The sequence below is a fragment of the Wyeomyia smithii genome, chromosome 3 (assembly GCF_029784165.1).
Source record: "Wyeomyia smithii strain HCP4-BCI-WySm-NY-G18 chromosome 3, ASM2978416v1, whole genome shotgun sequence".
NCBI lineage: Eukaryota > Metazoa > Arthropoda > Insecta > Diptera > Culicidae > Wyeomyia > Wyeomyia smithii.
The window spans coordinates 95,707,842-95,735,142 of NC_073696.1; the positions used below are offsets into that span (position 1 = coordinate 95,707,842).

At 38.6% G+C, this 27,301-nt stretch overlaps 4 protein-coding genes across 7 annotated transcripts; 1 reads left to right on the forward strand and 3 right to left on the reverse strand.

Moving 5' to 3' along the window:
• Window positions 1-1,320: 1,320 nt before the first annotated feature.
• On the reverse strand, window positions 1,321-5,906 carry LOC129732899 (peroxisomal multifunctional enzyme type 2-like). 4 transcript variants are annotated; one of them, XM_055694298.1, is made up of 5 exons: window positions 5,064-5,906; window positions 4,417-4,931; window positions 3,761-4,358; window positions 1,829-2,014; window positions 1,321-1,745 (listed from the first exon to the last, which is right to left on the reverse strand). In XM_055694298.1, exons 1-5 carry the CDS (start codon window positions 5,710-5,712, stop codon window positions 1,534-1,536), a joined length of 2,160 nt encoding a protein of 719 aa, XP_055550273.1. In that variant the 5' UTR covers window positions 5,713-5,906; the 3' UTR covers window positions 1,321-1,533. The 4 variants fall into 4 exon arrangements, with proteins under 4 accessions (XP_055550273.1, XP_055550274.1, XP_055550275.1 ...); XM_055694299.1 differs by lacking the exons at window positions 3,761-4,358; window positions 4,417-4,931; window positions 5,064-5,906 and adding an exon at window positions 2,326-2,606; XM_055694300.1 differs by lacking the exons at window positions 3,761-4,358; window positions 4,417-4,931; window positions 5,064-5,906 and adding an exon at window positions 2,436-2,605.
• A 13,920-nt stretch (window positions 5,907-19,826) lies between these two features.
• On the forward strand, window positions 19,827-23,006 carry LOC129730846 (uncharacterized). The gene is made up of 5 exons (XM_055690438.1): window positions 19,827-20,332; window positions 20,390-21,031; window positions 21,088-21,239; window positions 21,298-21,488; window positions 21,556-23,006. The coding sequence occupies exons 1-5, from the start codon at window positions 20,062-20,064 to the stop codon at window positions 22,820-22,822; spliced, it is 2,523 nt and encodes an 840-aa protein (XP_055546413.1). The 5' UTR covers window positions 19,827-20,061; the 3' UTR covers window positions 22,823-23,006.
• On the reverse strand, window positions 22,808-24,962 carry LOC129730847 (glutathione S-transferase C-terminal domain-containing protein homolog). The gene is made up of 2 exons (XM_055690439.1): window positions 23,855-24,962; window positions 22,808-23,692 (listed from the first exon to the last, which is right to left on the reverse strand). Exons 1-2 carry the CDS (start codon window positions 24,960-24,962, stop codon window positions 23,016-23,018), a joined length of 1,785 nt encoding a protein of 594 aa, XP_055546414.1. The 3' UTR covers window positions 22,808-23,015.
• Window positions 24,963-24,978: 16 nt separating this feature from the next.
• Window positions 24,979-25,758, reverse strand: LOC129730849 (protein JTB). The gene is made up of 3 exons (XM_055690440.1): window positions 25,481-25,758; window positions 25,192-25,425; window positions 24,979-25,138 (listed from the first exon to the last, which is right to left on the reverse strand). The coding sequence occupies exons 1-3, from the start codon at window positions 25,534-25,536 to the stop codon at window positions 24,979-24,981; spliced, it is 450 nt and encodes a 149-aa protein (XP_055546415.1). The 5' UTR covers window positions 25,537-25,758.
• Between the last annotated feature and the right edge of the window lie 1,543 nt (window positions 25,759-27,301).

The window sequence follows — 27,301 nt, forward strand, 5'->3', positions numbered from 1 at the left end:
GTTCTTAGAAAGACAGGGAAATCCAAAAAAAAATCAGCAGCATCAGGAGAAGGCCAAAAAACTTAAAACGTCTCTCAAAAGTTGAAAGAAACCATATACAAAAGTTTATGCAGAAAAACTACCCTAGAATCCGGCAGAAGTCGAAAAGAAAAAAATATTGAATATAACTTGAACTTGAAGTGACGCGTTCTAAAACAAAAAAAAAAAAAACAAAAATCTAAAAACGCATCAAAGGCAAGGTAAATTGAAAAGGAAAGAATAATAATTTTCCCTTGAACCGGCCAAAAATCTTCTCAAAACAAAAAGAAAGGTTCTGAGTTTAGTCTAAAAAAGAAAACATAATTTTAAAAACCAGTCGAAACCAAAAATCAAAATGATCCTAAGTTTGGTTGAAATATAGTAGGTAATTCTAACGAGATGAAAAGTCCAAAGAAAAAATATTCAAATTCAACCTAATGGTTGGAGACGCTACTAAATAAAAAAAAAAAAAAACAAAGCAGAAATTGATTCCAAATTTAGCTAAAAGTGGTTTTACAGATATGACGAAACTTAATCCGTTTTTAGCTGTGAGCTTAGTTGAAGGTGCGTGAAAAAGTTAGAACAAAGCTTATGAAAAATTATTTCAAATTTATCCTACAAAAACTTGAAAGTACCTCTGCTAACAAGATAAAACAAATAATCCTTCTTCTTGAAGTATTCTCAACATGTCCTCAATATGTCTGAAGAATCTTTCCAAAAAACGAAGAGGCCACAAATAAAATGATCTCAAATTTATCTCAAACACAGTATAGCTACACCAGATTTACACTTTCGCTCGTAGCTGTTTTTTCCGGACTACACTAAAACTACACTTTTTCTATCCCGGACTGCCCCCGAAAGTTTGAAAACACCAACAACAAAAACAAATACCGTACAAAAAAATGGCAATTGAGTGTAGCTTCGTTTGGGTTCTCGTTTTTGAGCTACAGGATCGGTGTTATCACCGTCGTAAAAATGAGTTCGACATAAGAAACAAAGCTATAGTATTGTAATGGTATACAACCTATAATAAGCTGAATTGACTCCCTCTTCACCTGAAGAGAAACAAACTTAATATCATTAAACGATTTTTTTTGGGTTGGACTTTTTAGTAAAAATAACTGAAAGTGAGTACCTATTTCTACAAATGATCTAGATAATAATCTAATATATCACGTTTCAAGAGTTTCTTCAAAATTCGACACCAGTGAGTAATTATTTTCCACTGTTACAGTAGTCATTAACCACTTCATACTTTTCTGAACAATCCAAGGTCCTTTTCTTTCATGTTAAAAAACGCCATTCCTGATTTTCAACAGAACCATATATTGCCCCAAGCTCCCATGTTGGAAGTAAAAATCATCTGCTTAGTGTAAGTTCAATACGTTTTTTGCATGCAAAAAAAACTAATATTTGTATATAAAAGTTTTGAACATTTATCTCACTTCACCATTTTATTAATGTACAGAATGTATTCTTTTTTTTTAAAAAATAGTTGACTTATACAACATCTCCTTAGAGCTTCGCCTCTGTCTTCAACAGCGGCGCCAGTTTCTGTGCTAGCATAATATTGCCGGTGATCTTCAGCTTACCCTTCATGAATGCTGCCTGTGGTTGCAGTTTGCCCATTGCCAAATCAACAAAGTCGCCATCGGAAATAGTCATTGTGGTGTCGGCCTTGCCTTGCACTGGACCTTCATATACTTTGGGTGATTTTAAATCAAGTACTGAAAAAATATACAAAGTTTGTTATTAGTTAGTGAATATCATCACTGTTGTTAATTAGGACTGCAAAATTTGTAGAACGTACCCCACTCCTTGACCACTTTTCCAGCGTCGGTAATTTTGTATAGGAAAACAGCATTGATAGCTTTAGCCTTGGCTTCGTTTTCCGCGATGCGTTCCTTGATTGCGGTGAACAGCGCGTCGCTTTGCAGGCTTTGTCCAGCTGTCATGTTTGGTTTTACAATTATCTTTTTGAAGTCAACGTATGCGCCTGAAAAACGAATGAAATAATTAGGAATAAAATTAATATGGACTGTCATGAGCGGCAGTACATACTTAAACCTATTCACACTGGAAAGAGTGACTTGCACCGTGTATTATTTCTGTCAACTGATTGACTTACTTACAAGCTCGAAGCTTCCAAGTGGCAAACATATAACTGATACCGATATTGAAGAGGAAAGCAATAAGTGGCAAAGTCTAAAAGTCAACCTTTGGTGCCAAAATGTTATTTTTATTTGAATAAACGCTGTATCATACCACAGTCGCGATTTATGAGCGGTATCGTTCCTATCAACCTACCAATATGATTATTAGCAGCATGAAACGTTGTGTAATCCGGACTGAGATAAGATAGGATTCCCTTTTGTCGAGGGTGGCTAAATTTTCCACAATCCACTGTATACACTCACCGATATTTCGACCCAATGTTTTAGCAAATGCAACTGCTTTTGCAAACAGACTTTGCAAATTTTATCACCTTGAACTTACAGTATGGAAAAGAGTTCTACAATTTCGTTTACTGCAAGTTCATCGTAGAATGTATGAACCGGTATCACGAATGAATAATACAGTACAGAATGAAAAGATTTGATTATATTTGTAATAGTGAGCGTGTTGGATGGACTTTACCTATGCCCTCTCAAGTAAGTGTACCAGTTCTGATCATATGAACTTTTCCTTTGTTAGAAGCGGTAATTTTCATTTGAACTATAATCACTGGAATATCCTCTTTCTTCCTTCCAGTGTACTTTTTTAATGCCATGCCATGTTTGGTAAAACCTCGGGGAAGGTACCCCGTATGCGTGCCATTACTATTAACATATCTCTTGCTCGTCAGCATTGAGTCGGCAAGCGCTAGAGCAAACAATGTTTCAACTAACACACTGAGCTGACTAAATTTCTCGAAACATGTAGAGGTTTTTTTTTTAATTGAAGTCAAAAATGAAACTATTCTTCAGTAAAGCAACACATTCTCAACGCATTCGTTTATTTATGTGTTTCTGAACTCTTCCTCAAATAAGAAGTAATACTTCAAAATTTTTTATGTTGGACTAGTATCAATATTTTGTTAGAATCCGACTAACATTTTTATCAAAGATATTAATTCTGTGGTATTATTCAACGATATGTTTCATTTCCCATTTAACTTGCCTACATTGTATGCATTTCTTATTCAATCATGAAAACTGGCACATAAGACGTGATGATGATAATTTGACCAGACTTTTTTTTTCAATTTACAGAAGACGAGTCGACTCTCGTTGAAGCTCCTGTAATACCATATATGTATGATAGTTTTCATTTTGTCCTTTCTACAAGGATCTGATAATCTGAAATAATCTGATTTTGAAATGTGCGCTGATCTTAACAGTACAACGAGTAATATTTTTCCAGGCCTTTTCCAAAAATAACCTGACAAATAAACAAAGATTACGGCACAATACAATTGAAACAATCTTATCAGTCTACGCTTTTTTTTCGTTTCAGTCGAAATGTCCAGATACACATTTCTGCAATTTTCGTTGCAGCTGCCTTCACAAAAATTCATGCAGAATAATATATGTATGATCGAAAAACAAGACTTTTTTTAATTTTATAGGTGCATGCTCAAAATGATATGCGACATTTGCTGTTGAGATAATATATTACAGATGATTTTGTCACGTATCTGATATGAGCAATCAAGTTTCAGAATACACATGAAAAAAAAAGGTAAGACAAAATTTATACTCACCAGACAGCACCTCTGTATTCGTTTCAACCACGACCGTGCGGAAACAAACCCGATTGTTTGGCTCCTTCCACATATCAACACGAAGAGTTTGACTTGGCAGAACTGGTTTAGAGAAGCGCACCTTTGCTGCCTTGAAAAGATTCGAATCATCAGCGCCGTACTGATTCAAAACTGCCTTCACAGATATTCCCATCGAACATAGGCCGTGTAGAATCGGTGTCTTGTAGCCGGCGATAGCCGAAAATCCCGGATCGATATGAAGTGGGTTCAGATCACCGGAAAGACGATATAAGGCAGCTTGATTTCGAGTGGTTTTGATCTGGACTGAAGCATCCGGTGATCGCTTAGGGTTCGCAACTAGTGCTTTCACATTGGGACTTGCTTTGGATTTACCATTGAAATTTCCAGCACCAACAACAAATGTACTGCTTTGGCCACGAGCGATCAATGTACCGTTTTCATCGTACGAATCCGATTGTGTGATTACTAACGCACCAGATTTTTTGTCCAGAACGTCAATTACACTAGTGGTGGTAGTCAAGATGCCATCCGTGGGAACCGAATCAAATAATTCAATGTACTGTTCACCATGTAAGATCTAGTAAAGAAAAACATTTCACTAAATTGCAATCTCGTTTGCTAATAATTATTTTTACGTTGGTCAAATCAAAGCTCGCATGAGGAATAGCCGTGGCAGTTAAATTCGATCCCATAACCGAAAGCAATCCGGGCAATATAAAGAAAGTCGGGATGACGGAAAAGTCCGGATGGTTTTCGTAGAGGAAGCGTAAGTCACTTTCGTTGGACACGGTCGCTCCTACTCCAAGAGCATATAGGATAACATCTTTGAAGTTAAACTTGTACGTCTCAGTTACAGAGTTCTCCGCATTTTTCCCTTCTCTTAGTTTTTCCAAAACATCAACTAAAGAGAGACTGGCCTCCCCGATGGCATTCAAATGTTTCGCATTTGACATATCTGTTACTTGATGCCAAACCGTTTTAACGTATTCGGGTGTCACAACCTCGTCAATAGATGTCCGCAAAATGGAACCTTTTCCGCGAACAAAATGTACCTTCGTAGCCCAGCCAGCGGCACTTTCGATGATGGCACCAGTGTCCTCACAGGATTCGTGGCATAGATAGGCCACCACCGGGGCTATCAGTTTGGGTTCTGTAAATATGGAAAGATATGGCTCAACGTAAGGAATATTCTGATTAGCTTCAAGATCATATTCGTGTATGTCACGTAGTGATAAAGCACGAATTTAGATCTGATTATAAAAAACAGAACAAGTATGCTTACTTAATTCATTGAACAGAATCTCCGGTAAAATGCCTTCGGTCATCCTCGACGCAGCAGTCGGGACTATCACGTTACAATGGATGTTATTTTTCGCACCTTCTATAGCTACAGTGTTTGCAAGTCCCACTAATCCCAGCTTGGCAGCACTATAGTTGGCCTGCCCGAAATTACCGTATACTCCCGAATTGCTAGAGGTCATAATAATTCGACCGTAGTTTTGTTTCTTCATAATTGGCCACACAGCACGGGTCGTAAGAAAGCTTCCCTTCAGATGCACATCCTGAATTAGGTTCCAGTCTTCATCCGAAATACGTGCCAGGCTTTTGTCACGCAATATTCCTGCATTGTTGATCAATATATCAACGCGACCGAAAGCTTCCATCGCCGTTTGAATGATTTTGTCACCATCCACGACAGAATTGTAATCAGCAACGGCAGTTCCACCGGCAGCCCGGATCTCGTCAACAACTTTATCGGCAGCATTTGATTTACCCTGACCATGGAAATTGCCACCTAAATCATTGACAACAACCTTTGCCCCTCGGGAACCAAACAGTAGAGCATATTCACGGCCGAGACCTGCTCCAGCTCCGGTCACAATTACCACACGGCCATCGTAGCGTAATTGATTTGCGTTAGATGATACCATTTTTCGTTCTGTTCTTCACTGATCGTAGTTGACCTCTGGAATGAATGAATCCAGCACTTCAGAGCTTATTATTTTGTTCAACAGTTATAATCTTATCTCCTGCGAGTGAGCAAAACGATACCACAAAAAGTAAGTCGTGCTTGCACGAAGAGAAAAAAACAACCAAACCAATGTAGTAAGCCGTACTAAGTGCAAGTCACGCAAACTGTCAGAAGCGTTTGATGAACAGAGGCACAAACACATATGCATGATTGCAGTAAAAAAAATATTGAATATGCAACAGGTTGACCTGACTAAATTGCATTGAAAGTTCAATGAGTACTTTATTCAATGAAACTCATTTCTTTTTAGATTTTCTTTTTAATTAATAGGGGGATTTTTTAGTAGCTTAAGTATTTATGATAATTATTAGTAAATAATGAGTATGTGTGTCCAATCACAAATGGTGACTTCTCAACACTGTTAGTAATTTGTAATTTTAATTGTTAGGATTTGTTTGCTTTCGCAATTAGGACTTATCATTCGTAGGAGCGGGGGCCTAGTGTGGTTGGTAACGTCTCCGCCAACTACGCTCGACGCCTGGGTTCGAATCCCACCGACGACATAGGTGTCGATGGTTGTGAGGTGGCGTGATCCACTCACAACCAACCCCACTGGTCTAGATTCAATCCTAGCCGACACCGGGAGATTTTCTGAGGCGAAAAATCTCTGGGATCACGCCTTCCATCGCATGAGGAAGTAGAGCCGTTGGCGCCGGTCCGTTAATAAACGGGTCGTGAGTTAGGGTCCTGGGTGTTGAGTCGTCTCCCTGGGCGTCGGTGATTGGCCACAACAGTGGCGGAACTAGGCCGACGGAAAATAAGCGTGAATAAAAAAAAATCATTCGTAGGGATTTAAACCTACTTGTCAAGAAAGGAATGTAAACTTACAACTAACTTAAATGCTAATTTTTCGGCTATAAAGAGAGCTTATCGTAGCAATTGAGGATTGCAACGATTTTTGTCGAAAATTGTTAATAATTTTATTTGACATAGCTTCTAATGGTTCAACACCAGTAAGTCTATGTAATTCGAGTGTACCAAACCAAGGAGGACGCTTCAAAATCATTTTCAGAATTTTATTCTGAATCCTTTGGAGCGTTTTCTTCCTTGTTGAACAGCAACTTGACCAGATCGGTATAGCATAAAGCATTGCTGGTCTGAAAATTTGTTTGTAAATCAAAAGTTTGTTCTTTAAACAAAGTTTAGAATTCCTGTTAATGAGAGGATATAAACATCTCGTATATTTGATGCACTTGGCTTGTATACTCTCAATGTGCTCTTTGAAAATAAGTTTTTTATCGTAAATAAGTCCCAAGTACTTAACCGTGTTAGACCAACTTAAAATAACCCCATTCATCTTGACAACGTGATTATTGTTTGGCTTGAGGAAAGAAGCCCTAGGCTTATGAGGAAAAATTATCATTTGAGTTTTAGAAGCATTCGGAGAGATTTTACACTTTTGCAAGTAGGAAGAAAAAATATCTGAACTTTTCTGCAATCGACTGCATATAACACGGAGGCTTTTTCCTCTTACGGAAATGCTTGTGTCATCGCAGAACAATGACTTTGTGCATCCTGGAGGCAAATCAGGAAGATCTGAAGTGAATATGTTATACAGGACTGGGTCTAAGACAGAACCTTGAGGCACACCTGCTCTGACAGGAAATCTATCAGATTTTGAATTTTGATATACAACCTGCAGAGTTCGATCAGTAAGATAATTTTTCAAAATTTTGATTAGGAAAATTGGAAAATTAAAAGTTTGCAATTTCGCAATCAAACCTTTATGCCAAACACAGTCGAATGCTTTTTCTATGTCTAAAAGAGCAGCTCCAGTGGAATAACCTTCAGATTTGTTAGCTCGTATCATATTAGTAACTCTGAGCAATTGATGAGTTGTGGAATGCCCATGGCGAAATCCAAACTGTTCATTTGCAAAAATTGAATTTTCGTTGATGTGTGACATCATTCGGTTAAGAATAATTCTCTCAAACAGTTTACTTATTGAATAAAGTAAACTGATTGGATTGAAACTTGGTAATATATGGTTACAAAGCTTCGAAATTTTACATTTTGAAAAATAGGCACGTAAAATCCACCTGAAAAATCGCGTAAGTGACTTACCTTAAGAAAATCTGCCATTTTACGTGACATTAGTAACGTTTTGGGGCTGTTCAATAATTACGTAAGCATATTTTTCCACTTTTTCAATCCCCCCTCCCCCCATTGTAAGACATCGTAAGATTTTTTGATACACCCCCCCCCCCTCCCCGTTAGTAAGATCTTACTACACAACAGCACAGCCTTGGTGCTACATTCCGTATCGGAACTCGACCTTCTGTTCATTATACACAGACTTCGCAGCCAACTGTTAAGTGTAAAGGACAATTGCGGGGCTAGTGCTACGATCTTATTGACACTAACAGTCTCTCTCGAGCCGAGACTCGAACCTACGACGACTGGCTTGTTAGGCCAGCATCGTACCTCGAGACCAGCTGGGATCTTACTACATATACTATATATAGATATTATAGGGTTTTATTATAGTTTTATTATCTTGAAGCAAGCATAATACTTCGTTTCCTCTTCTGTCCTTATCGTCCTTCCGTAATTTTCTTTGTATGAATTTTACCGTCCACACTTTCATGAACATGATTTTCTGAATAGCTCCATTAACAATGTTTTTCTTACGTAAGATAATCAATTTACCCCCTCCCTCCCCTGTAAGATAGCGTAAGAAAATGCCCCCCCCCTCTCCCCCTATTTGCTTACGTAATTATTGTACGGCCCCTTACCTGAACTTCACGTACGATTCATTGTCAATCCACGTACAATCGGTCAAATTATAATGTGAATATTTTCAGCGCGTTGGTATTTGTGTGTTTCGACTTTTTTAGTGTTAGTGCGGTTGTGGTGTGACGTTTCTGACGACGGAATTTACGTGAATTTTTAGTATACATAAAAATGGTAAATATGGCGTACAAAGAACGCCAGAGCTGCTCCAGATAATTTTATATTGGAGAAAACGCAATGTAAGTAGTCAGAATAACATTCAGATTAAAAAAAAAAGTAGGAGGGTGGCATTCAAGACACGACCGCATGACGTTGACTACCGTATTCTTAAAAAAATAGTACCGGTCATTTCGTGCCGGTTTCACCCGTTATGCTGGTGGCTGTTAGTAATAAATGGCTACTGCAAAATACTAAAATGGCTGGAATTCTGGACGAGAATAATCGGAAACTGGTACCTTTTGGAGCCACGAAATTTTGTTACAGAAGTTTTGTTAAAGAAGCGTTGCAATTCCCTCTACTATTTGCTTCAATGGAATATTTTTTTTTAAGAATACGGTAGTCAACGTCATGCGGTCGTGTCTTGAATACCACCCTCCTACTTTTTTCCGCTAGCAGCATCATTTGGTAAAACAGAAAATTCAATTAGCCGCTTCTGTACCAAAATTTCGAGGCACCAAAAGGTGCCAGTTGCCGATTATAGTTTCCTGGTTAGTCCGTCCAGAATTCCAGCCATTTAAGTGTTTTGCAGTAGCCATTTACTACTAAAGCCACCAGCATTACGGGTGAAACCGGCACGAGATGACCGGTACTATTTTGTATTTCCTCCTTTCAGCTGCTATCACCTAGCGTCCGCATGTCACTGGTGCGGTTTTGGAATCAGAATGATGGGGCGCCGGCCGCTGTCGTAAAATTAACACCAACAAAAAGATGCATATTTGCAAGGTTTTTTCCGCTAGCAGCAGCATTTTGTAATAAAACAGAAAATTCAATTAGCCGCTTCTGTAACAAAATTTCGAGGCACCAAAAGGGGCCAGGTGCCGAATATATCCATGTTTTTGGTCAGTCCGTCCAGAATTCTTTCAAGATAGCGTCCGTATGTAGCCGGTACGGTTTAGTAATGAAACTGATGGGGTGAAATGTTCGAACGGTACGTTTTATACCAAGGCTTCGTCAGATAAATTAAAAGAGGGATGGGCTACGCAAATTATGGAATGGAAGAGACAAATGTTTCTTGAAAGCTGCGCCGGCCGCTGTCATAATATTAACACCAACACAAACATGCATTTTTGCAAGGTTTTTTCCGCTAGCAGCATCATTTGGTAAAACAGAAAATTCAATTTGCCGCTTCTGTAACAAAATTTAGAGGCACCAAAAGGTGCCAGTTGCCGATTATAGTTTCCTGGTTAGTCCGTCCAGAATTCCAGCCATTTAAGTGTTTTGCAGTAGCCATTTACTACTAAAGCCACCAGCATTACGGGTGAAACCGGCACGAGATGACCGGTACTATATTGCATTTCCTCCTTTCAGCTGCTATCACCTAGCGTCCGCATGTCACTGGTGCGGTTTTGGAATCAGAATGATGGGGCGCCGGCCGCTGTCGTAAAATTAACACCAACAAAAAGATGCATATTTGCAAGGTTTTTTCCGCTAGCAGCAGCATTTTGTAATAAAACAGAAAATTCAATTAGCCGCTTCTGTAACAAAATTTCGAGGCACCAAAAGGGGCCAGGTGCCGAATATATCCATGTTTTTGGTCAGTCCGTCCAGAATTCTTTCGAGATAGCGTCCGTATGTAGCCGGTACGGTTTAGTAATGAAACTGATGGGGTGAAATGTTCGAACGGTACGTTTTATACCAAGGCTTCGTCAGATAAATTAAAAGAGGGATGGGCTACGCAAATTATGGAATGGAAGAGACAAATGTTTCTTGAAAGCTGCGCCGGCCGCTGTCATAATATTAACACCAACACAAACATGCATTTTTGCAAGGTTTTTTCCGCTAGCAGCATCATTTGGTAAAACAGAAAATTCAATTTGCCGCTTCTGTAACAAAATTTAGAGGCACCAAAAGGTGCCAGTTGCCGATTATAGTTTCCTGGTTAGTCCGTCCAGAATTCCAGCCATTTAAGTGTTTTGCAGTAGCCATTTACTACTAAAGCCACCAGCATTACGGGTGAAACCGGCACGAGATGACCGGTACTATTTTGTATTTCCTCCTTTCAGCTGCTATCACCTAGCGTCCGCATGTCACTGGTGCGGTTTTGGAATCAGAATGATGAGGCGCCGGCCGCTGTCGTAAAATTAACACCAACAAAAAGATGCATATTTGCAAGGTTTTTTCCGCTAGCAGCAGCATAAACATCGGAAACAGAAAGTGACAACAATAACAACAAAGTCAGATCGATTGTATCCGTTAGTGTCGACTGTGCTTGGGAAGAGAGGTAGTGATTGGCTGCGCGGTATGATTTAGACAATCGATATTAATTACCAATTTTTCAATAGTGTATCTCAAACAATAGTTTGTTTTTGTTACATAAATTTAACCGTAAAAGAATTTCTGATCGATTGATGCCAAAACCTCGAAAACCTGATTATAGATGACTGCAAAATAAGCGCTCAAAACCTGACCACTTTTCTCTGGTTTTCCCTGGTTGAATTACTAGATTTTTAAATTCAGGGGCCTAACTTCGATATAGACGTTAGTCAACGTCAAAAAAAAAAAAAAAAAACAAATAAAACTTTCGAATTTTAAGTTGAACTTAAAATATTTTTCACGTTATTGTTACGTGAAATTATCTGTACTTATTCATTTTCTGTCATTTTGCATGATTTATGTGACAATCATAATATCTACGTGAAAATCACATGCATACTATGTTTTATCTCGTAGCATCTACGTCAACTTGGCAACGTCAAGCAAAATGAAGTATTGCGTGAACTCTCCGTGCGAAAATATAAAGAAATCAAAATGGCGAAGCTGTTGTCTGATTCAGTCTTTGAACATGAAAGGAATTCCTCGATGACTTCCCAATAAGTGAGCTTTAGAAAAACCATAAGAATCCGGCATCGAGATTTCACACAGATTCAGTTCAAATTGCGAGGAATTTCCTGAACATGAACAGTTGCAGCTAACAGTGATGATCGCCAGCGAATGTCGCAATATCATTTTGCCATTTTGTATGTCGTTTAATTCATTTACGAATTTGCGATTTTGCATGCCCGTGCGACTAATCTAGCAACACATTTGGATAATTTCTAAAAACTATTCCTAGTCTTTCAAGAATTTGGGAAACCACAATTGAAAATTATACGTTGTATAAAACGTAGAACCTATCAGACAATTAAATGCTTTTCACTTTACCGCCCAGGTAACCATCAAGCACTATTTTAAGCCATATAAAAACGCATAACAGCATTTGAGTGCATATTAGCTGTATAGAATATTTTCAAATGCGAATAAGCACTGTAGAATTGAAGCCGTGAAATAGACCCATTATGGGTGTATAAAGCTATGCTTTAGAGCTTTTAAGCCCTGTAGCTTTAAGCTAAGTAAGGTATACGTGAATGTTTACGATTTTGAAATGCATATCGTTTCCAATAATAAACAACATAAATTCCGAGACAAAAACAAAAAAAAAAACAATGGATAGAATGGAAAAGTGGCAAAACATTTTAAAGGGTAGCTGTTAACGAAGAAAGTTACGAAATTTTGAACACGTTTTGTCTGAGACAGTAAAATCAAACTACGCACTAGTACTGTGCAATCAGTAGCAGATCAGCAAATAAATGCCGATTTATATCAAGAAATTGATTTCCAAGCTGTTGAAGTTGATGATTTCTATGACCAAGAGTCTTATTATAATCTGGAGTTTGTAAGTTAGTTGCTACACAAGTTCACGAAGAAACGTTTGTTGTACCATTACATCATACTCTGCCGGCAAAATAACTCATAACCTGTATAACAAGTACATACTCTACCTGTAAAATAAGAGATGCAAAAAAAAATAAAAAATATGTGATATTGATTAAAACTGAAATATGTGTTTTTGCTCGTCAAATTCATAGGACGGCCGTATTTAGAATATATTTGAAAAACAGTTGCAAATGAATCGTAGAAAAACGAAACTGCAACAAGTTGCCTCGAATCACTTTACGATTTTGACATTTCTAGTCTCTTCGGTTCATTATCACCGAAAGTGCGGGTGGCTCCTGTCCAGGAGCATTTCGGAAGGAATTCACGATCAAATAGTACGATGGTGGTATCCAAGACGCGACCGCATGTTTGACGTAGGACAACGATAGTTTTATATTTCATTTAGAGAATTCAGACTTTGTACGATTTGACCACGTTTCACTTTCGACACGGTTTGACTTTGGCACACATAAGCCAACAACGAGCGATTATGTTAAATCATAATTTATAGTTTTCTTGTTTTGCTTTTAAACAATTCAAACTCAACAACCACCAAGAGAAAGGCAAATTGTCCATTATGTTGCCGAAACCGAAACCGAAATAGAATTGATCAAAGCAGTACTTAATACCGTGCTATACCTCTAATTACTCGGAAGGGTCATATCAAGTGTCTAGGTCGTTGAAGGCTTCATGCGGACGTTGCGTTCCGGATACCTTTAGATTATTGAGCCTAAATCCATCAAACGACACCTCTAACAACTTACAATCCTAAAACTAGTTCATTGGTGGCCACATATTGTTAAGGTCATATGCAACCAGAAAGTCATAAAAAGAAAAGCGTTTATTTTTAAAAATAATTTAGATTATTTATTTGCAGACATATATTTAAGATGTAAAAAATACTGTTTTTAACATTGATGAATACCTTTCATCCTAATGCAGTCAAATTTCTTCAACATGCGAAAATGCAATTTTTTATATAGGTCTTAATTAAGAACGATTTAGTAGAAAGCAAACTTCCTTTCATCTTCAATTGCGCTTGTGAAAGCTAGCTCACTCACCGATTTCAAAGCAGTATCATTGTCAGTTTTTTACAACTGCTTAGCAAAGAAGTCACATAAAAAAATCAATTTACAAGTTCGTTGGAGAAGTGACGATAAAGAGTTGCAGTTTTTAGTGGAAAACCTATATTCACAAAAATTTTAAAATTGACATTGGAATTTATGAGGATGAGGATATTTTTGTAATTGAAAAATAGAATTCGAATATGAATGTTTAAAACCTAACGTCAAGATGCATATAATTTGGGTTTTCTCTATACCACAACCGCGTAATGCAACTAGGGTTATCATATTGAATTAAATTTATTTAACTGGCAAATATAACCATCAGTACAGCTTAAACGAGCTATCTGAACTATCTGTTTAAAAATCTTTACGAAGCAAATTGGTTTTCCATTGTCTTTTCAATAGCCTTTAGTTGGTCATTTAAATAAATCTGAGAAAAACAGAGTGTAGAATTCAAAAAGACAGCAACCCAATGCAACTTCTTATTTTAGGAATTCGAAAGAAGTTTTTATCATTAAACATGGGTATGAAAATCACACGGTTGCAGATCAAATGCCATCTACTCGTCACGACAACCAAAAGGAAACGAGCAACGGGGTAGTAAGCTTCTGATTAGTAGAATGTTAACACAACTTTTGTTGGAGAGATATTTTAATTATTATATAAGAATCTTTCGCAATATTCTACCTGTCGATTAAGACATCGGTGTTTGAAATCTGTTCAGGGGTAGTAATAAGCACTATAAAACGATGAGAAAACATCTGTTGCAGCTATATAAAGCGAGCTCGTGATTGGTTGAAAGCTGCGAAACTGAACTAGAAGAAGTGGATTTCAACTGAACTTTTTACTAATTTACTGTTCATCGTACAATGTACAATGTACAATGATATGTCAATTATTGTATCACATGCTTTGGCAACCGTCGTCGTTCGATCAAAGCATTGTTGGTCAAAATCCGTTCATCATGGATGCAACATCCAACATCGTGATATACTGTTGCGTACAGAATTATTTTATCCCCGGTCGCACAGCGTAGTGTGCGAACACGCACCACTGTACGTCGACAGCAGCTACATTGTTTCCACTTGGCTTGACTGCACACAAATGGCAATCGAGTGCTACTGCACTGACGACGAGCGACCGTCTTCTCATACATGTCTCGGTGCAGTACTGTTGCCTGTGTCAGCATGTTTTCCTTCAAGACATCAGTTTTAATAACATTCTCACAACAGATCGTTTGATTGTCTGATAAAGGAGGTTGTTACGAACTTTCCGAAAAAGCTTTACTTTCAAGACATCAAAATAGTCTAGGCTCATAGAAGCAAATATTAGTTGACCTGTTGGGACGGGGAGATTCTGTCAAATTTTTTTTTTGCCACTGAATAGAGGTTGTTATAGCAGGCAGTTGGTGTCCACTCATGAAGTTTGTGCCAGGAGTGCTCGCATGTGATTGGTACATTGTTCGTAAAAATACGACCTTGAAACTTTTCATCAATTTTCACTGTTTAACAATTAAGTAACAATGATATATGAAGAATCACAAAATTGTCCATCATTTTATCAATCCAACGACATATTGATTATTGTGTTCCATCATGTGGTTACATCAGTATTACCGTTTGAAATCTTTCATTCCGACGTTACATCTTGGTTTTTAGTTTCCTCAGAATGTATCTCGATATAGTGCGGTTAGACGTAGTCCTACGTCAAAAAGTGATCGATTATCTAGAGATTCACCTTGTTTATTGAAACGATTGTGACCGTGTATCTTCCAAATCTATCAACCGTTGCTTCCATAAAATTTTTATCTCGGCAGCGGTCCCCCAAGGAGTCCACATTGGCATTTCACGGGCTGCAGAAGTGATTCAACTAACTTAACGTTGATCGGGTTGTTTGACGACGTACCTGGTTGTTAAAACAACTATGCTGCCAACGCATCCAGCTTCGTATTAACGTGCGACAGCAACAACAGACATTTGTTTACCTTGGTGGTCAGGTTATCGTTCTCTTTCGCAGCCTCTTTCGGTTCTGTCTGGCAAGATGAATGTTTCATCTTTGGTACTTCTCTTGTATTCTCCTAGTTCGAGCAAAAAAAACGAAGAAAAAAAAACAGCAGAAACCATCAATTTTAGTTTGAGAACTCTCTTATATTACAAGAGATCTCACTTGCTACCTGTTTCGCGATTTAAATAGGCTGTAAAAATAATGTTTCACCGAGCGAGACGATGGAGCAACGGGTAAACGCAGCAGACCAGAAAGCCTTCAATATGCAACAACACCGCGGTTCGAAACTGGTTCTTCCTCGACTTCACAGAGCGACACGGAAAAAACCAACGAGTCAGCAGCTAGCTGGTCGAATACGATGGGATGCAGTTGGTGTGTGGAAGCAAGAAAGTAAATAACTTTTGACGTAGAATACGTCTTACGGCAACAATTACAGGGACCCAATTTCCCTGGATCCAATTTCAAAACCAAAAACATCGAGAGCGTCACAAAAATTGTCCAATTTCAAACGCTTTAAACCCAGTCAGTTTCCAACCGATTTCTGTCATTTTTGTAGCAAACGATTGGAAAATCATTGAGGCACCCGTCCAAATGCAGAAAATTCTAATCTGATTATTCAAACTATTGTAATATTGAAAATTGTTGAACATTGTCGAAACGCAAATGCCGACTTTTGGTTGGTCGCTTGCTGCCTTTCTCTAAAAAGGACGACAGAATGGAGTACCTAGTTAACCGGGAATGCACTCTTTGGGCTATATAAGAGACTGTTTCTCCTCAAGCAAATCAGTTTACTAGCAGCAGGCAGCAGCATCGGACATCAACACCGATGGCAGTAGGCGAAGTGGATCAGCAGCGGGCAACAGCGGCGGTGATAGTGGTTAGCTGCAGTTCCTACCTCTTTCGGCTTCCCTTCGATCTGAGTTGGACCCCACCAGCGGTAATCCAATTCAGATATCGTTAGGTGAATACAACGCGAAATTGAAAAAGACTCGCACCGCCAGGTGGTTTGAGAAGCCACCATCTTCCAGCGTATGTAAATATAGGGTGTGTGCACATAAGGTTGTGTGAATATCTGTAGCGTGTGTCCCTAATATATAAGGTGTGTGGCTTGCTATGTAGCGTGTGTGGCTAGCTGTACAGCGTGTGTGTATGTTTATGGAGTGTATGCATGTCTGTAGCGAGTGTATGCATGTTTATAGTGCGTGTGGCTTGCTATATAGCGTGCGTGGCTTGCCATATAGCGTGTGGCTAGCGTGTGTGGCTTTCTATAGAGCGTGTGGCTAGAGCGCGTGGCTAGCTGTATAGCGTGTGTTGATGTTTATAGCGTGTATTCATGTCTGTAGCGCGTGTGTGCATATTTACATCGTGTGTGGCTTGCCAAATAGCGTGCGTGGTTTGCTATATAGCGTGTGCATGTTTGGCGTGTCTGTGCATGTTTATAGCATTCAAAACTAAATAAAAAGTTTGCCATGTTGAAAAAAAATTATTCAGTTGTCAATAAATAGCATTAACAAACACAATTAACCTCAAAGTTTATCTGAAGAAGTTCTGAGTTAGTGAGCCTGAATCACATAATTTTTCGCGCAAGTCTTACTAGCCACTGTAGCCACTGCCTAAATTAAAATATCATAGTGCAACTTGATACAAAAGACAGCCTCAAAATAATTAAATATCATTGTTGGATACGGCAGCAAGTGAAACCGCGGTGTCGGCTACAGAGGTACACGTCATCTTGAGCAAAGAGACTAATAAATAAATTAACCCCAATTGAGTGTATTCCCAAACCTATTCCAAGAAATACATTGACATAAGACAGGCTGTCGTATTCTACGTTACCTCTGCGGTCGTGTCTTATAAACAACCTCTTCAACTATTTTTTGCCCGAGAGAAAAAAAAAAACAAAACATAAACAAAATTTTTCTCATAGGTGAAGTTCAAAAGTGGGGGCAGGCAGTATATCGACCGAAATATTCGCCAAAAGTGGTTTTTAAACAGCCCTTAAGTAGAATATAGAACTTTTAGGCTTTGTAAGACATTTTCTATATTAAACTATAGAACCAAACTAGAACTATTTTTCACGGCTTAACGGTTACTTGGGCGGTAGTTAAATTCTACGTGAAACTCACATGAAATGCATATGTCTACTGAATAAGATTCACAGGATAAATCATCTCACCAGTTCATGATGAACTCAAATGACAAACACGTAAAATCTACATGAAAATGACAGTGGAAAATATTCACATAACTTTTCCGGTAATTATAACGTGAAAAATATTTTGAGTGTGGTGAATTCTTTCCGAATCTCCGGAACGATTGAAATCATCTACAGTCAGTTTCAAACGTTTCAAACGGAACACCTCCTGCGTCAAAACTATGAACGGTTGACAATCATTCCGGCCATTCCTGGTTCTCTTTTGGCGGAAATGTCCATTCTGAGCAAGTTTTTTTTGTTGAAATTTGAAAATAAATTTTAATTTTTATATGCGCTGTGTATTTTATTAACTTGAAATTCACGTAGATTCCATCTGAATAACACGTAAAAAGTACGTGAAAATAATGTGGAGTTTATGCGTTCTATTTATGGTTTCACATAAATATCACGTAAAAAGGTACGTGAAAATCAGGTTATAATTACCTGACCAACATGTAGACAATTAACACTGAAGTCGACACTAACACACTGTCACATAGTCGGCTTTCGAGAAATCGGCAAAAGTTACGTGAAAAGAAGGTGGTTAGAAGGTAAAGAAGGTGCATTTTTTTTTCAAAGTGTATAATACGCTTTCTAGTGTGTACGAAAAGTCATGCGAAATTCAATATGGTTGCCAGAAATGTTTAAAATAGAATATTAGCAAAGGATTGTCATATTTACTGCTTTTCTCTTTGCGTATCTCTTTATAACACAGTCTCTAGTTCGCGCGAAACTGAAGTTCGCGAACCATTGGCATCCCTATACCGAGTAACAGTAAATGACAATGACCTCATGTTCGGGCTCAAATTAATCTGTGCCGACTGTCAGCAGAGAGATAAAGATGTATAAAAAGAGACGGTGACTTGCTATCTCGTTTACTTATATGTTGAGACGTTAGCCCTTGAAACATGGCGCGATGCCATAGGCATCGAGGGGTAAGACAGTGTGTAAATTTGAGGTTTTCCGAGTTTTTCTGAGAAAACCTGAAAAATAAAGAGCAAATCTGAGTAACTCTCGTGTCTCTGAATATCCAGCCTTGATTTTTTTCCCACCGCAAATATACACATGAATTTTGCTCGGTCTCACCGTTCATATATATTTCTTGCTCTCAAGGCAATCAAAGATGTGAATCATCTGAGAATTTCGGAGTAATATTGAGTAAATTAGAGTAACTCCCGAGTAAAAGAGTAACTCAGATAAAAGTGAGAAACTTTGAGTTTTTCTGAGAAAACGTGAAAAATGAAGAGCAAATCTGAGTAACTCTCGTGTCTCTGAAAACCCATCCTTAAACCTTTTCCCCACCGCGAATATCAATATGAATGTAACTCGGTCTCACCGCTCATATTTTTGTCTTGTTCCCAAAGTAATCGAAGATGTGAATCATCTGGATATTTCGGAGTATTACAGTCAGTTTTTTTTTACGCGGGGGATACGTACCTCGTAAAAAAAAACCGCGTAAAAATAAGCCGCGTTAATTTGAAAATCCGCGTAAAAAAACCGCGCTAATTCAAAAATCCGCGTAGAAAAAACCACGTTAATTCAAAAATCCGCGTAAAAAAACACGTTTTTCAAAAAATCCGCGTAAAGTAGTCCAGCAAGAAGGGCTTTAGAAAAAAGAGACACTCTAGAACCAGTATTTGATGCAGTATTTAATTTTCCTCATTGACGGTCATTCCGGATCTTTCGGTGGGCGGAGAGTATTTTTTGGACTATGTCTTTTACTAGATAAACACTTAAACGTTTCTGGTTCCAAACCCACGTTAATTCGGAAATTCGTGAAAATTTTTTTGAATTAGCGCGGTATCGCGTAAAAAAACCGCGTTAATTCAAAAATCCGCGTAAAAAAACCTCGTAGAAAACTGCGTATAAAAAAAACCGCGTAAAAAAAACCTGACTGTATTGAGTAAAATAGAGTTACTCCCAAGCATAAGAGTAACTCAGGTAAAAGCTGTCTCGCCCCTCGGACGAAACCGTTGAGCTCCATGTCTTCACACGAACTCGAATGTCGTCCAAATGAAGATATGCCTTCACATCTGGCATCCCTGCGTTAAAGTACGAATGAGTATAGAAATGTCAAAATCGAGTAAACTGCGAAAATGAGAAACCAGTGAAATCAAAACAATAAAACATGCTGGTTAGTGGCTTTCGTGCTTCAAATAAAATTTAGAAATTTCATTTACAACTCAAGTTAGAACGAAAAGCAAAAAGACAAGGAGAATTAGCTTTATAAAATGCCATTCTGTCGAATGCGAACAATACAGCTAGCATAAACTGGGTATAATCACGAGACCGCACGGACTCAGAACGAAGCTTCAAGAAATAAAAATATTTGATAGGTATGGCAACGCGAAGGCCCCGTGTGAAGGTAGCTGCGAATTTATCCATTCGTCGGCCTTCAAAAGCGTTACCGGTAGATTCGGATAAAAATGTAAAAACAATCACGACCGTAAAATCAGAACCGGTGGTTGATGTGCAAAACGTGCGAACAACTAATGCGATTAAAGAAGCCGAATGTACGCAGGATGAGCGACATTATGATGGAACGACTCCTACATCCGTCACGCCATCAATTCCAACTGGCGTTGAGGATCACACTTTCAAGTTTCCAAGTTTGTTTGATTTTTTTGCTAACTGAGTTAGCAATTATAATTGTTTCACACTTCCAGAACCTATTGAAGAATTTTCGCGAACGACAAATGCAGCCCCCGTCATACACTCATCGTTGGACACAAGCGCCGAGGAACAACACTCGCCAAAGAAGTTTGATTCCAAGTTCGTCTACATAAATGCTTTGAATAGCCCTCGCAAGCGGATTCGCACAGAATCGATGACGTCGAACAAATCGTACTCGGACGTGAGTCTAAAATCCCGAAAAGCAATCAAACAAGAAGAGTCTCAGAAAGCATCTGAAGCAAAAAGAGATTTACGAAAACGGTTAAACAACATTCAGAATGTAGACAAGCAGTCGCTCACTATGTTTGATATGATTTATTATAATCCAGCTAAGAATCCTATGAAAAATGCGGCAGTAAGTAAAAAGGGTTCCTTGGAAAATCTGCCGCAATCAGTCGACAGGGAACGAAGCATAAGTAAATCTCGATCACCAACACCTGCGCCAGCTATGGTCCCTCCAGCACCCCCGGAACCGTCTAAGCCTGCGATACATCTTACACCACAGCTAAAACTTGGTCCTAATGGTGAGATGATACTGGACGAAACTAGTTTGGTTGTCGAGAACGAACGAGAAAAAGAAATTCGTGACACGATGGCTAAGACGGAAATCGTGTATGACGATGAATTTAGTGGCAGTAAGTTTCAAGCATTGATATTCAAACTAGCTTCCGCTGATTGTTGTTGTTCACAGATTCCGGTTACTATAGTCGATACAAACGCACGAGAGATTGGTCACCGGAAGAGACGATTCGTTTTTATCGTTGTCTCCATACTATTGGTACGGACTTTTCTATGATGATTCAACTGTTTCCAAATCGAAGCAGAAGGGATTTAAAGCTTAAGGTACTGTTTTTTAATAATAATTTATAATCTGATTTAAAAAAGTACTATTTTTCAATAGTTTAAAAAAGAGGAAAGGCTCAACCTTATGCTGGTCAACAAGGCTTTGCTTTACCCTAAAGAGTTCAACATTGAGGAGCTTAAACAGCAGTTCAAACAGGAAGATGAGGAAATCGAACGAATACGTGAGCAAGAGAAACTGAAGAAGGCGGAAGCGGAGGAAAAGCTTCAGCAGCAGAAAACAGCGAAGATGTTAGATTTTGATCACACTGTAAGAGATAAACAAGTCCTAACAAGTTTTATTACTTTATTTTCACAGATTGCAGTTGAATCAAAATAAAAGTCGAAATCCTAAAAAACGAGTAAGTAAAGCAGCACGGGTGATGCTAGATGAGGCTGAGCAATTAGATAAAGTGGAGATGATAATAAAGGAACCTAAACCCAAACGGAGAAAACAAAAAACGACCAACAACAATAGTTCCCTTGGGAACTATAATCATCCAATTCAACAAGAGACAGAAATAACTTCAACAGCGAATAATAAAACAAATGATATGCCACGCATTGGAGATACGTTTAATGTCCAACCGCTTGAGAATATTGCAAAATGGGATATGAATGACGAACAGCAAGATCCAAAATATGTTCCAAATGGACAATTTACCGTACAAAACAATGAGTATAGAGAAACCATGTCACAGCCTAGCAATACTCCTCCGCTGGACATTGAATCTATGGATATTGAAATTGTTGATGAGGAATCTAAAAGCTTGTACGAAATCAAAGCAGAGCCAAAAGGTTATTCAGCGAGGCTGGGCGATACCAATGGCTTCGATTCGTCAAATGTAATAACGTTGCAAAATTTAGATGATTTGAGTCAAACAACTGTGGCATACAGAGAACCTTCCGTGAACCGAGAGCCTCTTGAGAGTGAAACAGGTACTGTAATTGGATCGATCGAATCAAAATACTTCGATGAATGTGACGCAATCTACATGCCAATGCCTGCAAATGCACCAGTAGCACATCCAGTCGTCAGTGACTCGTACAATGGAAATTATTCTTTTATTACGGCGCAAACGAACTCCCTACAGTATGACTTGCATTCGACTTTATTACCATTTTCCGAGTGTTATGATAACAGAAACGTTGTCGAAGAACCATCTCAGAAAAAGCAAAACGCTACATCGGACCAGAAAATCGAAGAACCAGAACCGGAAGTTGTACTGCAAACAGAATCAATTTCTCAACACATTGACTCATCAGAGGCGGTATATAAGGATCTCCCTAATCCGTCTCAGGAGTTATCTGATGTAGCGCCAGGCTCTGCCGTAGAGCGGCACGAGTTGCTATCAGAGCCAGATCAGGCACGAGAAGAGGAACCCCATGGATTGGGACCGTTGGAGAACATCGATCTTAACTCGCTTGTACTAGTCGAGAGTCAGGACAGAACTCGGCCGGACAAGACCATCTACGAAATTTATGTGATAGATCCGCAGACGGGGAAACTGAGCGAGACACCACTAGATGTTCCGGAAGATGTGATAGAAAACATACGCTCCATCCTAGAATCGGGTGAAGATTAGAGCAAAATGTATATATTCTTGAAAAACACTCATATTTTAGGAATGCAATTCTATTTGCCGGGAATATATAGCGTTAAGCCGTTTTATATTAAAGTATTTTGTCCAGTGCATTAATCAAAATACACATTTGTATCCAGTTGCTTGTGAGAAAATAAACTAAGATTTATTTATTGTAAAACAATAATTGACAATGTCAGAAAATGCCAACTAACATTCTATTTTTTGGGGTACAATTTTCAGGTTTGAGTCTTTTTAGTGAAACAGTGTAGCCGAATTCTTCCGCACGCATAGCCCTGTCCTTGTCAATTATATCCATGCAGTAAAAACCTTGATGTGACTTCTCTAAATTGGTTCTGCTGTTGTCTAAATCGTGCGTTTGGTCAGCGCAATGAGCGATGCAAAGATACTCCTTGAGTAACAAGTCAGACTGGCGAAAGAATTTGCTCCTTGGGTACTGCATCGCATCCGATTCATACAACTTTCCATAGCAACACGGACAACATACGAATTTGGCTCGTTGTTCTAGGCATTTGTCCAACACGATGTCGCTTGCGACTCCACATGCGTGCAGTGATACACCGATATCGAAACGGGCAGTAAAATAATTTAAGTTACACTGGAAGTAAACGACGTTGTTAAGACCTAAGCGTCGCACGCGTTCCATTGCAATCTGCTGTGATTCTTCCTTGTTTTCTAGCAGATATATGGTACAATCGGGCAACAGGCATGCAAGCAAAATTCCAAGATGACCAGTACCTGAACAAAAGTCCACGATGATGTCACCGGGACGAGCCATTACTATTACCTCATTGGCTAAACATTCAAGTTGATGTTTTTTCCGTTCAACTCGCTTTGAAGGAAGTTTGCCACCTGTGAAAAACATTGATTTGATAGCAATCTTGTAAAGTTACAAATTCAGATATTGTGCCCTATTACAGCAGCATCAACAAGCAACTCGTCTCATTTGAAATACATGGTCGAGTCGAGTCTACTTGACTTCTGTAATAGGGTCCATACATTACTTTGACTCACCTTCTGGTTTCGCAATAAGCGGAACTGTCTCCCAGTCGAATAGATTATCTTTCCGACTGTTTGGTTGACTGCCTATGTTCAGTTCTAGGTCAGCTATTTTGTTCAAAATGCTTAATACCTCTGCCTGATTGGTGGTTAGCACTCTTTCACCCAAAAGGTTAAGCTTTTTGGTGTCCGATTTGTACAGACTGTAGTTCACAGGAACAGTAACGTTTATTTGGTGCACTTCCAGTTTAACAAGATTTGGCTGTAGCTGCTGTAAATTTGAGGTTAATTTGTCGCAAATTTGACACAGCTCACCATTATCATCGGAGGTAACAAGCTGATACCAGCTACTAATTTTTGGAAGTTTCTCACTCAGCGTATCCAACGATATCCGACGGTGCAGAAGATTAACAGAAACAAACAGAATGATGTCAGCAAGAGTCTTCTCGTATCCTTCTGCAAATTTGTGATTGGCATGAAAATCAAAACGATCGGTCTCGGTATTCAGTTTGTCGTATTCCTGTTGTGATGATATTTTCACGTTTTGTATGTTATTGATCAGCTTGTAAATGTTATGAACTTTAAGAGGTTGGGACAGATGACTCTCAAATCGACCTACATCTTCCGGTAAAGTGCAAGACGAACCATTTCTTAGTAGCAGCACCTCACGAATGCATCGTACTATATCTAATTCACAAAATTTTGTCCACATTGATATTTCAGCGGGTGCCAAAAGTGTATTCCCTTTAAACCCAAGAATTTGTTTGGGATTTTTGAAGCACTGAGTGTAAGTTTTAGCAATTCGTCGACAAATTCCACATAAACCTGAGATAATCCAATCATTACTTTCTAACGTTGGCAACTGGCAGTATGTAGCAACGCAGGGCCAGTTTTCATTGTTAGAAAATCTCACTGCTAGCTGACCCACATTCACAAATATCGCCTCATGATTCTCACGATTAGTTTTGCATTGCACAAAATTAATCTGAATATGTCTCTCAATCTCAGCCTGATATAAATATTTACATAGCGCTAATAGTATGTAATTTTCAACTGGCACTTCTAGAAGTGTTTCCTCGGCGGTATCCAGTTTAGTGAAGTATTCCAAATACAAACGAATCATTATTTTAATCTTCTCTTCAGCAGGCTTCAAGTTGACTTTGAATTTTCAGCATAGCTTTGCGATTTAAGGATTTTTGTCGAAGAAAAGAAATTGCGGTAGATAGGCTCCCCACTATCGTAAGTGTAATTTGAAAAGTCCAGTAATGTTTTTCGTCCAGCCAAGCCACTCGATCACAGCTGAAGTTAAAAAATTAACGTTCAACACTTTTTTAGAGAAAATAAATACATACCTTCGAGTAACGATTTCCCCACTTAGACATTTAAGCACTTCTTTGTTGTGAGTATGGACGCAAACACCCTGGGATTTACTGGCGATTTCGAATGCCGTACAAGGATGACAATCCTTAATTACTTCGTACGTCTCTCGTACCCAACAGGTCGAATTGTTTTCAATTACAAAATCTTGACGACGAGTACCAGCTTTCATCCATTTGGACTCAATGATCAACACAACGATTGTTAATCTGTAACTTACTTTTCGTAACTTTATTCTTAGAATAAACAAAACATTATGCTTACAATATCAAGCAGCTAATCCCAAATACCATTCGTCTCTGTGACAAGTTCTCTATCATGATGTTCGATGCTTCTTAAAACTAATAGGTCTTATGGCCAATATTGTTTAGACACAGAAAAATAACGTATGATTTCATTAGCTAGTTGATTTGAAGAACTCGTTTTATACTGACAAGAAATAAATAATATTACTTTTGCACGTTTATAAAGGGATTCACTTTCAATATCTCGAACGCACACATGTTGTTTTTATTGACAAGGGAAATTTCGAAAACTACATCAGCATCATCGTCGATATTTATTCGATCACTTTGATATCATGCTGTCAGCACGGTTAATTTGGTATTGTGCATGCAGAGAAAAATCGGAAGCGACGAGTCGTTCGTCTGACTAGGATTTTCCAGCGAATTTCGTAGTATTTTAATATAATGTAGTCTTTTAGCGAATTTCTTTATTCCACCAGCTCACCTCGTTTTGACCTGGAAGCGCACTAACTGCTGTCAAAACCCTTCTTTATTCGCTCGATTTTGACCCAGTTTTGACCTGCCGTGCTGCCCGAAGCGCACTGTAAAATTTGTCAGCTTCAACCCACTACAACACGTGCTAAGTTCGTAAACAATTATCTGGCATCTCTTTCTTACTTGCGTCTTAAATGGCGATGACGTTTTATTATCCCTCGGCAGTTTTGCCCGCACACAGTGGAATAAAGAAATTCGCTGTTTGACTCAACATAAAATGTCCCAAAATATGCCTAGTTCTAGTAGTTTTTTTTTCTCTCTTTTAGATGACAGTTCTCACAGGTGTCAAAGAATTCTTACAGCTAACAAAGAAAAATCGAATACATCGCACTAATACAAACGCGCCTGGAGAACTCTATAGTACCATGCGCAATAAACTGATACACTATAAAAAATTTACACGTTATTTGCTTCTGTGCTAATAGATGAAACGTTTCATATCTACGTGGAATACACTTGCGTTTCAGTTCACAGCACAAAATCAAGTGCACACTTGAATTTTTTTGCCGGGTCTCGGTAATTTATTGCTGAGTGCTCGGTTAAAAAAATGACAGCTGTCACATTTTTTCGTAAATCTCGGTTCACCCTAACGGAAATTTCGGCACAAAATATTACCGAGCCGAAATTTCAGTTAGGTGAACCGAAAATCAAGAAAAAATTTGACAGCTGTCATTATTTTTTAACCGAGACCCGGCAAAAAATTTTAAGTGTGTGTCTTACACTTCGGTTTGCTATGTCATGCATACCAAAATCAGTCTTTTTTCACTCAGATATCAATGCTGAAACACGTCAAATGCCAAAACACGTCAAAATACCGTGGATTCCATTAAAAATCGATATAAGTGTGTCGACATGTTAAATGATTGGGTTGGTTTATTGGTTTGCATGTGTAAAGAGCATTTGGTATGAACGTGTGATTTTTTTCAGTGTGGCATTGTCCAGATTTTTAGCAAACACATCATATCAAGAAGTCTAGAAACTCCGCCTGAAATCGACAACACATGCATTAGTCGCCACGAAGAGATCGACAATGGAATAATAATGGATAGCTTGATCACATACATACGCAACACTCAGGAAGAAATCTTCCAAAAAAGTTGGTACAAAATGAACTACTCGAAAGGTACCACACTCTGAATAAAACCACTGTTTGAGTTGTTTTTAAAGGCAGTGTACCTGCGCAGCCCTGCCACATACATAAGACATACGTAACACTGGCGTTTTTTTCTGGTACACGTTGCCCCATAGTACTCCGTACCTCGCCCTGTCAAACTGCTCGACAAATAATGAACAAAATGAATTTTCT

Bases quoted from the DNA above. Each gene is read 5' to 3' on its own strand.
- LOC129732899 (XM_055694298.1), bottom strand. From the start codon at position 5,712: ATGGTATCATCTAACGCAAATCAATTACGCTACGATGGCCGTGTGGTA. The intron at 4,359-4,416 runs GTAAAAATAATT...TTTCTTTACTAG, and splicing joins CGAGCTTTGATTTGACCAAC to ATCTTACATGGTGAACAGTA. The intron at 2,015-3,760 runs GTGAGTATAAAT...TTCGTTTTTCAG, and splicing joins GAATACAGAGGTGCTGTCTG to GCGCATACGTTGACTTCAAA.
- LOC129730846 (XM_055690438.1), top strand. From the start codon at position 20,062: ATGGCAACGCGAAGGCCCCGTGTGAAGGTAGCTGCGAATTTATCCATT. The intron at 21,032-21,087 runs GTAAGTTTCAAG...TGTTGTTCACAG, and splicing joins TGACGATGAATTTAGTGGCA to ATTCCGGTTACTATAGTCGA. The intron at 21,240-21,297 runs GTACTGTTTTTT...ATTTTTCAATAG, and splicing joins GAAGGGATTTAAAGCTTAAG to TTTAAAAAAGAGGAAAGGCT.
- LOC129730847 (XM_055690439.1), bottom strand. From the start codon at position 24,962: ATGATTCGTTTGTATTTGGAATACTTCACTAAACTGGATACCGCCGAG. The intron at 23,693-23,854 runs GTGAGTCAAAGT...TGTTTTTCACAG, and splicing joins GCTTATTGCGAAACCAGAAG to GTGGCAAACTTCCTTCAAAG.
- LOC129730849 (XM_055690440.1), bottom strand. From the start codon at position 25,536: ATGATAGAGAACTTGTCACAGAGACGAATGGTATTTGGGATTAGCTGC. The intron at 25,426-25,480 runs GTAAGCATAATG...AGTAAGTTACAG, and splicing joins GGGATTAGCTGCTTGATATT to ATTAACAATCGTTGTGTTGA. The intron at 25,139-25,191 runs GTATGTATTTAT...TTTTAACTTCAG, and splicing joins GGGGAAATCGTTACTCGAAG to CTGTGATCGAGTGGCTTGGC.